This window comes from Microtus ochrogaster, chromosome 2 (genome assembly GCF_000317375.1).
Source record: "Microtus ochrogaster isolate Prairie Vole_2 chromosome 2, MicOch1.0, whole genome shotgun sequence".
Lineage (NCBI taxonomy): Eukaryota > Metazoa > Chordata > Mammalia > Rodentia > Cricetidae > Microtus > Microtus ochrogaster.
The window spans coordinates 12,094,711-12,109,857 of NC_022010.1; the positions used below are offsets into that span (position 1 = coordinate 12,094,711).

Below are 15,147 nucleotides of genomic sequence, written 5' to 3' on the forward strand. Positions count from 1 at the left end.
GTGCCACGTGGGTGACACATGTGAGCATGCCTGTGCACACACATTATATAACACCAGCCTGCTCTGCCCAATCCAGGAAGGCAGGCCTGATGTCTTCCCTGGCCACAGCAAGACAGGAAGGAAGCTGAAGGTGCCTGTATTTCACTGCTATCTGGTCTGGAGAGACTCATCATGGGGGCCTCCCACACTCCATACCACGGCAAGGTTTCAGCTAATGGCTTCCCCACCTCAGATATATGGATGGACCTAGTCTGGAGAGCGGTGGCTCCTCACCTGTTGGGGATCTTGGAAATGTCTATCTTCTCCCTTGGGAGGACATAGGGGATCAGCACCACTCTCTGCAGGTCAGGCAGTCCTGAAGGAGGGGTGGACAAGGTCAGACCCAGCTGTTGTCTGTGCATGCACCCAGGGCAGGGCCCCAAGTACCTTTTACAACTCGCTGCAGCTTCTCCAGGTGGCCATGCTCCTTGCCATTGTAGATAACAGCCTCCACGGAGAAGATAAGCTTTGGCTGAATTTGAGAAAACCGGTCCAGGACACCCTAAAAATGAGAGAAGGGATCATTGGAAACGATAAATGCAGGAGAAAAAAAAAATGTCAGTGTCAGGGCCGAGCAATGTCACTTGTCCTCAGCACCTGCAGCCAATACAGGTAGCCCATGCAAACTCTCCTCAGTGATGGCCACACCGAGGAAGGCCTCGACATTAAAAAGGCCAAAGACTCGGAAGCATGACCTAAAACAGAAAAGGTTCTGTCGGCCCCAGCAGAGGGTCCTCACTGCACAGGCCACCTCTCACCACAGCCCTCCACAAACACAGCCATCTGCCTTCCAGAAGGGTGCACGTTCTGTGAAACCTCGGTGTAGGAGGAACCTGCATCGACCTGCAAGTGTTCACATTCTCCTGTAAGCACGCACGCTGCTCGGGAAGCCCTGGCTGGAGGAGCAGGCTTACCAATACAACTGTGCACCACGCACGGGGAATTCACAGCCAACCAAGGGTAGCCCCTTCCTACCACCCATACAAATTAATGTAGACAGGCACAGCCAGGGGACCCCTTTGCTGTATGCCCCCAAAGGAGAACAGATCAAAGCACTGAAGCAGACTTTCCCAGCCCCTGCCCCACCCAGGATGGCCAGGAGGCCACTACCACTGCTAGCAAGGCCAGTGAGGCAGGGAAGGCTCCACCCCTCTGCACTTCTGCCAGCAGCTGCTCAGGACATGTACAGGGACACCACACATCACAGACAGGGTCTGGCCACCTGCAGAGGGACCATTAGGTTAATTAGAGCCCTAAGTGTGACTAATTAGTTGCTCCAGTGCTCAGTGTTTCCAGAGCTCCCTGTGTGATGCTCAGCAGGGAGAGGCGCTGACTCAGCAGGAATCGAAAAGGCGGGGACAATTCAAGGTGCCCCCCCCCCAGGCTACAGCAGCATCCCCTCAGCCTGGCAATCTGTCCCTGCCAGGCAGCCCACCTGGAGTTATGATACACCCTCACGCCTGGGCATCTTGTGTTCCGGGACTGAGCTCACCTCAATGCCATCATTTTCCCAAGCCCACACTGATTGACAGCAGAGCACAGGCACAGTGGGTTCACTCCACCTCCCATGTGCAGGGCACTTGCCAGGGAACCCACGAGGGTCCCCACTCTCCCAAAATACGAACATGATCAGAAGGTCATGGGAAAACAACTTCTGGTGTCGTTGCTTCTGGTTCCACTTCTAAAAGAGTGTTCACAATGCAGACAGCTCAGAGAAGAATGGGACAGGGCACTGCTGCTCACGCCAGCACTTATAGGCTGAAGTGGAGGATCACGAGTTCGTGAGTTCAAGCTCAGGCTGAGCCAGCCAGAGGGTGAGGGTGCGAGGCTGACAGCCAGTCACACTAGCCTACCCAAGAAAAACAGAAAGACAGAATTGACCCCACAAAGTTGTCTTCTGACCTCCACATATATGTTGTGTCATGCATACCACACAGACACAGCAAACACACACATAATTATTTAAAAAAATAAAAATAAAACTTAAGAGCAGGGCCGGTGACACACACTCAGGAGGCAGAGGCAGATGGATCTTGAAATTCAAGGCCATCCTGGTCTACAAATCGGGTTCCATGACAGACAAGGCAGCCACACAGAGAAACTCCTTCTGGAGGAAAAAAAAAAAAAAGAATAAAATTTAAAAATAAAAGGAAAGAATTATACTAGTGAACTAGTATAATATAAAAAATTATTGTTGGATGGTGGCGCACGCCTTTAATAATCCCAGCACTTGAAAAGCAAAGGCAGGCAGATCTCTGTGAGTTCAAGGCCAGCCTGGTCTACAGAGTGAGTTCCAGGACAGAATCCGTAGCTACTGGGAAACCCTGTCTCGAAAAACAAACAAAACAAAAAAAAATTAACTTTTATAAAAGTATTATATAAAAAACAGTAAACCTATTTTTTGCCCCAACAAAATAAAATTCTTGCCAAATCTGATTGAGAAGACAGTCATTAGCCCTGAAAGACACTCACACACAGCCCCTTACAGTGCAGCAGGCCATGTCCAAAGTGTGACTATCACCTCAGAGAGTCTCTGACTGAGGGCCATCACCCCCTGCCCACCAGTAAACGCAAGTGTGAGGACCGTGAGGTCTTGCCTTCGGAAGGGAAGTCTCTGTAGGGGCTGTCAGCCCTGGAAGTTCACTGAACCCCATTGTGGTGCTCTGCTCAGAACAGAGGGGAAAGGAAGACTCCCCCTTCTCCCCGGGGGTGACAAAGATCCAACCTCCCGGCCCCACTCTTCCCTTCCCCCATGAAAGTCCCCTTTGTACCCAAGACTCTCCCAGGACAGGGCACCAGGGCTGACAGACCTCTCTAGCCTTCCTTTTTGAATAAACCTGATTCTTCTCCAACCCTTGCCTCCCAGACACTGGCTTTTGAGTGGTGAGCGCCCAGGACCTGGTGCAGTGACAACAGTGCCCAACACCTGTCTCCCTCCCTCATTCACCCCATAAACAAAGGGTTCCCCAACATTCCAGGACCATTGAACACCTACAGCACAGACACAGGGGCCTGTCTTGATCTTTGCTATAGGAAGCGTTCAACCACACAAGAACATGAACTCTGCCTGCTGTGTGGTTGAGACACAAACACGGATGGAGAGTCCGTGGTTAGGTGGTAAAAAAAAAATGGTTGTCAGTAAACACTCATAACAATGTTCGAAGCCCTTGACTTACATGCATGTTCTAAGCTTGTCAAAGTCATGCCCTCCTTTGACTCTCGTGGCACCAGGACTTGGGAACATTACTGAGAAGAACTGACTAAGACCTTGGAGCAGAGCATGCCAAGAAGCCAGTGGCACTGCTGGGGCTGCAGCTTGACCCCTGGGTACCAGGGCTCCCAACTGACAGGCTGCTCTGTTGGAGCAACACACAGAATAGATGGCAGGACAGAAGTGGGTGCTGAGGGCCCCGGGCAGATCACATCAGCACCTAGAAGGGAACACCAGGCATGGGACCAAGGACAGCGTTCACAGAAGGAAGGGCAAGTCTAGAAAGCCCAAAGCCAGAGAGACTGGGAAGGAGCTAGCCTGGAAGGGTGTTAGCAGGTGGCAGGGTCTTCATCTCAGAAGACCATCTCCATTTTCAACTGGCCAAAAGGAAGACCCAGCAGCCAGAGGCCTAGGGCTCCGACATTGCAGGGACATCCCCAGCCATGGTGATAGTATTCAAACATTGCAAGGACACCCCCAGCCACGGTGATAGTACTCAGACATTGCAGGGACACCCCCAGCCACGGTGATAGTACTCAGACATTGCAGGGACACCCCCAGCCACGGTGATAAGGCCTAAGGTTCAGACAACGCAGAGATACCCCCAGTCACAGTGGTAGTAGTCAGACAGCAAAGAAGACAGGTGTTTCCAAGTCAGAGCCTGCAGGTCACAGCCGAAGCTTCCCCCGGCCGGGCAGGTGAGGCCGAGGGCTCAGAGCACGTGAAGGAGCAGTGGGCCTGCTGAGGTCCCAAGAGCTGGGCCAGCTGCCTTGTGCTACAATGAACACCCCGCCAGCACTTGGCAACCAACCAGGTGTGGAAAGCAGTGGCTGATGTTGAGTCACACAGATGGCCACCAGAGTGAGGACAGTGGCTGTCCTATTTCCACTCACATAAACCTCAAGCAACTGAAGCACACTGCAGAATGAGGGCAACAGGCTGCAGGCTGAGCCCTAAAGCACATGGCCTCTTAGAGGGTGGCCTCCCTGATGTCTCTAAAAGAACGGAAAACAGAAAAAAAAAAAAACAAGTGGCTGGCAAGTGCGGCACTGAGCGGGTCACGTCCTGTGGCGTAATGGCCCACAAGCCCACACGTGTGCTACACAGAGCACAGCAGAGCAGCAGCGGTCGGGAGACTAAGACAGGCCATGGTACATGTCAGAGAAATGGACCTGCTCCCCGCTCCCGAAACCCTTCCCAGGGTGGTCAGTTCGAGTAGGCAGTCTGAGCAGCAGATTCAATGACTTTGGATCTGCCCAAGGCCACAGTTCATAGGGAACAGATGTGGAGATGAGCAAACACTGGGACAGCCAGGGACGTAGGGCCCTAGACCAGGAGCCAGTAGGCAAGGGGTAGCCTTTCATGAAGCCTTTCATAAGATGCCATTTATCTGTCCCCTGCCAGGCAGCTCTAGGCTCGCTTCCTGTGTAAGGCAGGAAAGAGGACCAGTGAAAGGAGACCCTACCTAGAGTCTGAAGCTGAGTGGCTAAACACAGCAGCAGCCTCTGGTCGAGGAGGAGACGCAGCCAAGGCCCTGCAGGATGGAGGAGACAGTGGAGTCCTGCTGCCCCCTAGTGTCAAGAAACAAGCAAACAAGAATCACCCGGCCTGCAGCTGTGACTCCAGATTGCAAGACAAAGAGCCAGGGAACCCACTCACAGGAGACCAGTCCTTTGGAGTCACAGGCCTCTCTCTGGTGGTAACATCTACCCAGGAGAGGGCACTCCAGTCCACTAAAGGGTGCACCCCACCACCACCACCACCGGAAGGCCAATGCTGGAGCTCTGCCTCAGGTCTGCGGCCCCCACACAGGATACTCCAGTGCTGATGACAAAGTGCTCTCTCCCTCCTAGTGAGCAAGAGCCAGTATTTACTGACCCAACGGTTAAAAGGGTCCCAACCCCAGAGGCCTCCTGCATCCTCTCAGTGCCCATAGGTGCATTGTGGGTCCACATCCCAGGTTCTAGACCTCAGGTAGCCAGCCTCATACCCAAAGACCTTTCTGCCACCTGACTCTTAACCACCACCTGAGGGACCCAATCAGAACAGCACCTAGGGCCACCTTGTTAGAACCTCCTATGAGGACTCTATGGGCCCCAAATAGCTCATTCAGCCCCACAGTAGGCCCTGGGGCTGGTAGCCACCTGCAGAGTTTCAATCTAGGCCAACCCTTGCTGATCCCAGACAGTCCTGGGGTTGGTTCTATGTGGGAAAGGGCACAGGAAGTAGAAAAGAACACATGGGACATCACCTCTGCTCACTGGGCCATGGACCAAAGTGAGGGTCCCTGAACAATCACGCCTCCTCCATGAGACGATGAGATGATACCACAAATGTCTTTGCTGAAAGAACAGGCCTCTTTTAGCAGATGTGAGTTTACACGTTCACCCCTGAAGAATGACCCAGGAATACACCCCAAACTCAGCCCATGCTCTACCAGTCCAGCACCCAGACCAACCCCCAGCTGTTGGCCACACCAATTGACCCAGCCTGGGTCAGAAGCAGCTGGCATCAGGAGAGCTGGTGGCATGGACACCATGTGTCCTGCTACAGTGCACATCCTCCTGGCACTTGGTAGTCCATGAGTCCAGGGCCATACTGACCTGATGACTGTGGCCAGAGAAGGCTTTCCCCGGTCGCTATAACACACTCCAGCTGCCTGGGCCACTCTGGACACACCCAGTGCACCACGGTTCCATAGAAAGCCCAAGGAGATTAGGACAGACATGCAGAAAGCTCAGAGTCCCAAAGGCCCAGGCAGAGAAGGCCAGGTGACATCATGACACCAAACCAGCAAATACGGATGCACATACCACCTGCTAACCGAGAAGTGAGAACCAGGGGGCAGGAAGGAAACCAGAACCAGTTTGTTTGTAAACTTCAAAACAAAGCCCAAGTCAGGTGAGGTGGCTTATGCCTTTAATCCTAGAACTTGAAAGGCTAAGGCAGGAGGATTGAGCCTTAAACTCAAGGGCAGTCTGAACTACAGAGTGTGGCTTTGTCTAAAAAAGAAAAATTAAATGACTCAAAACCAGATCCCTCCCTGTTCACATTGGGTGTGTGTGAGGCTGTGTGCTCCATCAATCAATCCAGCACCCATGACAAGATCCTTCCTTGTAGCCTTCCCCTCCCTCTTATGGCTGTGCAGGGAGACACTCAGAGCTCAGCTCAAACAGCCAAAAGCTCTAAGGGGTTGGGGAGTCCCCCCCCCCGACCAGGGACACTCTTTGACCCCTCCAACAGGACCTCAACTCACATTCACACCAAAGTCTGGCGACGTGGAACTCCAGATGGCACCAATACTGGCAGCGGCCAGCATGGCCTCCACGGCGCGCGCGCTGTTGGGTAGATAACCTGTGGGAGGGAGGGGAGAAAAATCTGGGTTGAGAGAGTCAAAGCACCAGTCTTCTGGACGTTTCTCTGAGAGGCCTGAAGTATCTGAGAAACAGAGATGCCAGCAAGCGCACTCACCGTGCCTCAGTAGTCCATCTCCACACTTGAACCAGGGTGGTCCCTTCACTTCCCGGCTCTTCTCCCTCACACTGTTTGCTTCGTTCAGTCCCTCAAGTGTTCTAAGCGTCTTCATCCCCGGGGCCTTTGCACTTTGTACTTAAGCACACCCACACACGCACCAGTCCACACTCGTGCACACCTGTCCTTCAGCTCTTCCATCACATGGCACTTCTTTAGGAGGCCTTCCCTAAGCTAGGCACTTAAGAAACAGCTGGGAGTGCTGTAGCAGTCTGGCCATGTGTGTAGCACCTGTTTAATGTGGGGTTCTCAGGGGACAGCAAAGACCTCCCCTGTCTTCATATCTGCTTTGCCAAATACCTTTCAGCGCACTCTGCACACCCTAAGTAACGTGCTTGTCTGGCAGATGGGTGGGTGGAATGAGAGAGGACGTGTGAGCACACGCACGGAGAGAGCTGTGTGTAACTCTTCAGGGCAGAAGGAGGGGAGGCCCCAACACTCGGGAAGTTGGCACCATGCAGGGAATCAAGTAACATCTACAGCCAGAGGGACCACCATCAACAAAACCAGTGCCAGAACTCTGGGAGAAAGGACTTCAACACAGGCATTGGGAGATGGGCCATAGCCAATGCCCACCTGGGGCTGTAACGACCCTCTCCAGAGAGACACGACAGTTTGCACTCTGCCTCTCTAAGCTTGTGTGCTCCCTGCTGATGGGCCATAGGCACTCCAAGGGCAGGGCTCAAGCAGAGTCCCCTCAAAGAGCAACTGGTGCCTGGCAGGTAGCAAGGCCACTGCAGAAGTGTTCACTTGCCCATGAGCAGAACTGAAGAGCCTCGTCATTGTTGTTACCCAAGGGAGGCTGGACTCACTGCCAAATGGGGACTACCTGCTGACATGACCAGCAGCCCGCCCTCTTCCAAAGTCATCAGGCCTACCTTCCAAAGTCATCAGGAGCCACATTGCAAGCAAAAGAAGACAGCTACAATCAGTTTAACACCCCTCCTCAGCCCTGCAGCACCTGTGCTGTTTGACACTTAAGTCACTCTTCACATGGGACAATGGTCAGGGCAGCAGGAAGCTGACTGAGAGCCACAGAAGGGCAGGCCAAGAGCCAGACTGACTCAAGAGCCTTGGCTGCTTAAGCCAGTCTCCCCAGGGAGGGCCCAGCCCAGGGATGGGTCTCAAAGGTCCCCTGGCACTGCTACCTTCTCTCAGAAACACCTGCTACAGACAGATTTGAAAAAAATGCAAATGAGGGCTGGCTCACAGCTCAGTGATGGAGGAGCCTTGCCAAGCATCGGCCCTGAGTTCCAATCCAGCACCATAAAACAAGCTGGTGGGAAGAAAAACAAGAATAAGAAGAGGCAGCTGGGCAGTGGTGGTGCACATGTTTAATCCCGGCACCCAGGAGGCAGAGACAGACAGATCTCTGTGAGTTCGAGGCCAGCCTGGTGTACAGAGCTAGTTCCAGGACAGCCAGGGTTACACAGAGAAACCCTTTCTCAAAAAAAAAAAAAAAAGAAGAAGAAGAAGAAGAGGAGGAGGAGGAGGAGGAGGAGGAGGAAGAGAGACATGGTTTCAGCATTGCTTTACTCAACTTCAAAAAGCAACAGCTGAAACAGGGCCAAAAAGGACACAAGAAAGTGATGCTTCAGCTCCGCAGCTGCAATGGCTGCATGCAGTGACACATGCACAAGGAGCTAAGTTCCAGGCCAGCCTGGGCCACATAACAGGCTGCCGCCAAAGACAAACGAATGAAGACCTCAGCAGACGGACTGCTGGCCCGGCCCTCACACGCATTCCCCCAACAGCTATTTATTGGATGCCAGCTGTGTGCCTGACCTCCACAGCACGTGTCAGGCCAAGAATGGAAACAGAGCCTATCTTCAGGGACAGACACGGAGCCCGTCCCCGGAGAATGCAGGCCAGACAAACAACAGAAAGATGACATCAGAGGCATGAGCCAAAGAAGAGTCAAGCTGACACTGTAGAGTGGTGGGGAATGTGCCAAAGCATTGCCGGGGTGGTCCCTAGGGAGGCAGTGCCTGTGCACCTCGGTGTGCCAGGTGCAGTGGGGAAACACAGAAGTCAGGCAACAGAGTGGGGTGAGCTGGCACACGCCTTTCCTGCCAACCAGCACAGGCTGTGCTCACTCCATGCCCTGCCCACCGTCTAAGAAGGAGCTGCAGAGGGCCAGCCTCGGATTTGCTCCCTGTGCTGTGGCTGCAGACCCACCCTCTGCAAACACAAGCTGGCATCTGCTGTCAGCCAGTCTCCTCAAGAGAGGCATAACCCTGCCAGAAAATGGCACGTAACCACTCAGATCATCGCCTTGGCCTGTGGCCTTGTCCAACTGTGGGTCAGAGACTGCGCCCCAAGCTGCCCTGGAAAAGTGGCTCTCCCTGGGCACACCCTACCCGCCATTAACTAACTGAAGTTGCTGGGTTAAGGGCAGCTACCCACGAGCCTTCCTCCTGCTGGGAAACCAAGCCGGAAAGCAGGACTGGACGGTGGCTGCGCAGCTCTTAGCGGGAAGTATAAAGCACCTGAGGGAACAGTGGGGTGCAGTGACAGTTTGGGAGGGACTTCCAGGCCTGGAGGCCTGCAGATTTCAGTGTGCCTCCTGAACAGCAGTCCCCAATAAGCTCCTGGCCCAAGTCCAGAGACTCCCTCTGTCCACACTGACTGCGTTAGGGTTCTGTACATCTTTTGGGGAAGAAAGGCACTGAGAGGGAATAAGGCTCTGAGCAGCTCTGGGTGGGGCAGGTAGGGTGAAAAGCCATGACAGGTAAGTGCCTGGCATCTGTCACAGCACCCCCCCTTCCTACAGACACCTTGTTCTCATCATCCGCAGGGCACAGGCTATGTTGCTGCTTGGCCCCTTTCCTCCTCCACACTGCCCCATGGCAGCGCTAACACCTATGTGCATCTGTTAATCTACCAGCTGCACAGACCACACCTGGATGGACATCCTTGCCACTTTCTGCTCCGGAAACACAATGAAGAGAATTCCTGGTCCCCACAGAACAGTGGGGTAGGGGATTCTTATCTTTTTTTTTTTAATTATTTATTTATTTATTATGCATACAATATTCTTTCTGTGTGTATGTCTGCAGGCAATGCTCTTAACCTCTGAGCCATCTCTCCAGCCCCATTACCTTATCTTTCCTGTTGTTTTATGTTGTTATTGGCTTTGTGGTTTTTTTGTTGTTGTTGTTTTGTTTTGTTTTTGTTTTCGTTTTTGTTTTTTTGAGACAGGGTTTCTCTGTGGTTTTGGAGCCTGTCCTGGAACTAGCTCTTGTAGACCAGGCTGGTCTCGAACTCACAGAGATCCGCCTGCCTCTGCCTCCCAAGTGCTGGGATTAAAGGCGTGTGCCACCACTGCCCGGCTTGGCTTTGTTTTGAGATGTGATCTCCCTATGGAACCTGAGCTGGTCTGGAACTTGCAATCCTCTTGCCCAGATTCTGGAATGATGGGTGCACCACCACATCCAGGCCATTCTGCAATTCACACTCTGAATCAACTCTGACCGGTGTATAAGGCTGGAGTCATACAGGGGTGTATACATGGCTAAACTTTTTCAAGTCTCTCCACTTTCTGGGCCATTTTGTTGTTTGCTTGGTTTGATTTGGTTTGAGTTTGGTACTAGGGATTGAACCACCACAGCACTAAAAGGCATTTACCAAAGGGAAGGGGGAGGGGAGGGAAAGGAGAAGGAGAGGGAAAAAGGAGAAGAGGAGGGAAAAAAGAGATGAGGAGAAGAAAGAAAGAAAAGAGAGGGAGGACAAAAGCTCTTACCGACCACACGGTCCCCCTTCTTCACGCCCATCTTCCTCATGGCGGCTGCAAACAGAGCCACCTGCTGCCGCAGCTCTCCAAAGGTCACCTTCACAATCTCCTCTCTGCCTTCCCCTGAAAAGAGAACAGGACAGCTCAAGCATGCACAGGCCATGCAGGAAGGGACCTGAGTCAGCCAGGACAGGAAAAAAGGACCTACACATGGGACAATGCAGAACAAGGCCAGGGTGGCACCACTCGAGAGAGCCAGGCCCGGTGCTAGCCAGACTCCAACTACAGGAGGATTCCCAAGAGGAGATGCTGATGAAAATAACCAGACTGGCAGAAGGTGGGAGGACCCCAGAGTGCAATATGGAGGCCGGCAGGGAAACCAATATGAAGCCAGCGTGTGCCCAGCTGTCACCTGTGACACCTCCTGGCACTGCCACCACCACATGTCCATCATCACAGAACCACCCTGCAGTCACACACCCCTCATAGTCTTCTGCCCCCAGGAACTGCCAATCTGCTACCCATCTAGACAGTCTGAATGGTGAAAGGATTGGCCTATGCCCCATCTGTAATCTTAACTACAAATGGTTCTGTACTGCCTGATCCAAGAAATGGCAACCATGTCAAAAGGTTGTTATGACTACCTGTTACTACGACTACTTTGTTATGACCACCTTGTCTGTTTCAGGAGGTCTTTATGTATGACTAACTTAGTATATGTAAGTGCTGCTCCTGTAACCCCACCTATTTTGCCAGCCAAATCACCTATTTAGAAACTCACTACCCCTGAGCTATAAAAACCTTGTCTTCCTCATGACCAATGTGACCTCTCGAACCCTGCCTTAGGAGAAGGCAGTCTGTGTACAGAAATAAAAAGCTTGCTTTAGTTAATTTGGCCAGGATAATTTGGGTAGCTGGTCTTTCTCCTCCCATCTTTGGGATTACCAGTTTCTATGGCCAGACAGACACAGCAGCTGCCCTTGAGACTGCCCTTGGGCTTCCCCTCAGTGTGTCAATGTAGGACTGTCTCCCCTTTTTTCAGCATCTGTCACCTCCCTTTCATTGCTGAGTAGCAGTCCACCTTCAGTCAGGCTTCGATGGTTATATTTTTACTGACTAGCCAATGCAAAAATTAAACAGTATGAATAAAACAAATTAAATGAGCTGGGTGTGGCGGCACACACTTTGAAGCAGAGGCAGGTGAACCTGAGTTTAAAGTCAGCAAGGTCTACACAGTGAGTTCCAGGGCCGGCCACGGATACAAAGTAAGATCTTGCTAACCTGCCTACCACCAAAAGAACAAAAGAACATTAAATGATCACTGCTGCCTGCAGAGGCCTCACTGTGAGGGCTCTCCAAGGCTCACAAGAGTCTTCAGCGAAGAAATTATGTTAAAACATCCACGCTGACTTCTAGCTATCAACTGCTGAGAACTGAAAACGGCAGTGGAGCAGGTGCTTCACACAGCCCCTGCAGTTTCACAGGCCTAGCCCAAGTGACCAGTGGGTTACTGTGGAAACCACGAGTAACAGCTGAGCTGCCAACTCAAGCCCATCAGTCAGTCAGTCAGGGCCACTAACACTGTTTCTAAGTCAGTGGTTCTTGACCTTCCTAATGTTGCAACCCTTTAATACAGTTCCTCATATTGTGGTGACCTCCAACCATAACATTATTGCACTGCTATCTCTTAACTGTAATTTTGCTACTGATATGAATTGTAATGTAAATATCTCATATGTGACCCCCGTGAAAGGGGCCTTTGACCCCCAGGGTGAGAACCTCTGCTCTAAGTAGAAGTAAAATTGCACTGCAGACAAGATCAATGGCAAAGCCATGCCTATCCCAGCACAAAAATAAGATCTTGCACCTGCCCAGGGGCCCAGTGTGGGAGCCAGCTGCCTGCTGTGAGGACTCTGGCAGGCTTTGTAGAGGCCCTCACGCTGAGGGGTGAGGCCTCAGCAGGCAGCGGTAAACCAGCCCTGTCAGCCAGCTAAAGCCAAAAGGACTGAGGACGGAGGTGGCAAACCTAAGATGGGCTGTCAGGTGTTTTGTCACCCTGCACAGCCACAGCACTGTGCTGTGAAGGAAATGGAGTCCTGGAAGGTCAATGGCTTTGGGAAGAGGAGGCAGGGAGTTTTGTGGTTTGGAATTGCAAAGAGAGTGAGCCTCCTCATTCCCTGAGGCACAAAACTGGTGTCCTGGTGTGTGCCGTATCTACAACCTCTACAACCTGGGCCATTTTTTATCCCTGTGGCAATACTCAGAGAGCACTGTGGCCATGCTGACAAAAGCCTCGATGAGCTGATGAGTCTGAGGGGCTGCTGGCCACTCAGCGGAGCAAGAAGGCTGACATGCAGGAGGCTTTAGCGCAGGAAGCCTGAGTGCTGTGGTGGATGCCTAGGTGAGCAGGGTGCAGCAAGATGACACCTGTGGAGCACCAGGGCAGAGGTGAGTTAGAAAAACAGCAGAAAATGAAACACAGTGATCTTCAAGTTCCCATGCTGCTCACCACTGGGCCAGGGAAGAGAGCAAGCTCAGTGCGAGGTGTCAGACCCTGAGCTTACTTCTCAGCACAAATTTACAGGCTGACAGGGAGCCCTGGCTTAGGGGCACCTGCCGCTCTGACAAGAAGGAAAGTGGGCTCAGCAAAACTCCACCTTTAAGGAAGGGAGGGAACAGAGAGTGAGATAGAAGAGGGCTCCTCCACCCACGGTAGGCAGAATTTACAGAAATGCCAACCCAGCTGAGCTGTGTTCTAGGAGAGAGGGGACTGGGGCACAAGGATGGTGGATCACCCTTGGCTCAGCACCCACCAGAATGTCCGCACCACAAACCCTGAGAAGTAGTTCAGTGTCTCCTAACATCAGGAAGGCCACTGTTTTGTGGTTTTGGGTTTAAGGTTTAAGAGGTTAAGTCTGTTCCCATATTGCAGTGAGAGAAATCAAGAGCTCGTGAAGCATGTGAGCACCGAGTAAAGCGTGTGTGTGTGTGTGTGTGTGTGTGTGTGTGTGTGTGTGTGTGTGTGTGGTCCAGAGAGGAAGACAAGGCGGTGTCGGACCAGGAACCATGTGTGTGTGTGGTCCAGAGAGGAAGGCAAGGCGGTGTCAGACCAGGAACCATGTGTGCATACAGTCCAGAGAGGGGGATAAGGAGGCGTCTAACCAGGAGGCTGGGGCTGGAGCAGAGAGCAGCCTTCCCAAGCCTCTGATGCACACAGACTTAGACGTCCAGGCAATGGGGCCTTATGGGTGTTCAGGAAGGAACACTGGTGGGTGCAACAAGACAGACCTTAAAAAGCTAATGTTAGCCAGGCAGTGGAGGCAGAGGCAAGCAGATCTCTGTGAGTTCAAGGCGCCAGGACAACCGAATGCAAGAGGCCATGCGCCATGATCACAAGGACGGGGGCAGGGAACAGGTGAGTTCACAGAAAGAAGGCATCCCCTTGCCTTGCCCCGAGCTGCTCTGACCAAAGCAAGGCCCCCTCAGCCCACCAGTTCTTTTCTTAGGCTATTTTGTTCTTCCCAACACTAAAGGCCTTTCCCTAGACCATCAACTTCCTGAGAGGAGGGACTTGCCCGTACAGCTCAAAACAGCAGGTCCAGCACCTGCCTGGGTCTGAGGAGTGGATCCATGAGGAGACGGTGGAGGCTGGCAGGTATCTGAGCCAACGCCTCAGTCTGAACTGCACCATGGGGCTAGGAACCCAAGGGAGGAAGAAGAAGCAAAAGGTGTTGTTCATTGCCCAAACCTGACATGAGCACTGTGCTGGGCATTCGTGTCGGAAGTGGCCATGGACTCTGAAATCTCAGACGGGGACCACCAGGAAGCTATATGGGAACTGGGCAGCCGCCATGTTAAAAGCAGCACAGATTTCCAACATAGAACCTCTTAAGAGGAACCCGCATATTTCCTCTGTGCCGAGGACTGTTCTAAGACATGGCATGTACTCATGAGCACACACACAAACAAACAGATATGCCCATCTTATCCCAACAACAGTGGGATAACAGTGCTATCATCTGTCCCACCTGGCAGTGCAGAAACAGCCAGAGAGGCTGAGCAACTTACCTAAAGTCACACAGCAACAGTATGTGGCTGTGTTATAGAATATTAGCTGAAGATGTGTTACATTTATTTATGCTATGGAATTTATTTATTTATTTAATGATGCAAAGATGTGTTGCATTCTTTTATTTTGCATTTGTTTAAATCTGTGAAACTATATATTTTTCCTGCCTAAAACTCCTGATCGGTCTAATAAAGAGCTAATAGCGAGGCAGGAGAGGGATAGTCAGAGCTGCCAGACAGAGAGAATAGATAGGAGAAATCTAGGCTTAGAGAAGTGAGGAACCAGAAAACAAGAAGGGAGGATTCCAGGGGCCAGACACCTAGTCACACAGCCAGCCATGGAGTAAAAAAAAAAGAAAGACATATAGAATAAAGAAAGGTAAAAATCCCAGAGGCAAAATGTAGTTAAAGAGAAGCAAGATAATTTAAGTTAGAAAAGCTGGCTAGAAGCTAAGGCCAGGCATTCACAAGTAAGAATAATCAAGCCGGGCGGTGGTGGCGCACGCCTTTAATCCCAGCACTCGGGAGGCAGAGGCAGGCGGATCTCTGTGAGTTCGAGACCAGC

General features: G+C 52.0%; 1 protein-coding gene across 1 annotated transcript in view; it reads right to left on the reverse strand.

The window, feature by feature from the left end:
- Nucleotides 1–15,147, reverse strand: part of Aacs (acetoacetyl-CoA synthetase) — a 41,820-nt gene that overhangs the window by 16,506 nt on the left and 10,167 nt on the right. The window contains exons 4-7 of the mRNA XM_005344356.3: nt 10,524–10,637; nt 6,507–6,604; nt 427–541; nt 274–355 (exon numbers count right to left, since the gene is read on the reverse strand). Coding sequence (XP_005344413.1) covers nt 274–355; nt 427–541; nt 6,507–6,604; nt 10,524–10,637 — 409 coding nt within the window. The remainder of the gene's footprint in view (nt 1–273; nt 356–426; nt 542–6,506; nt 6,605–10,523; nt 10,638–15,147) is intronic.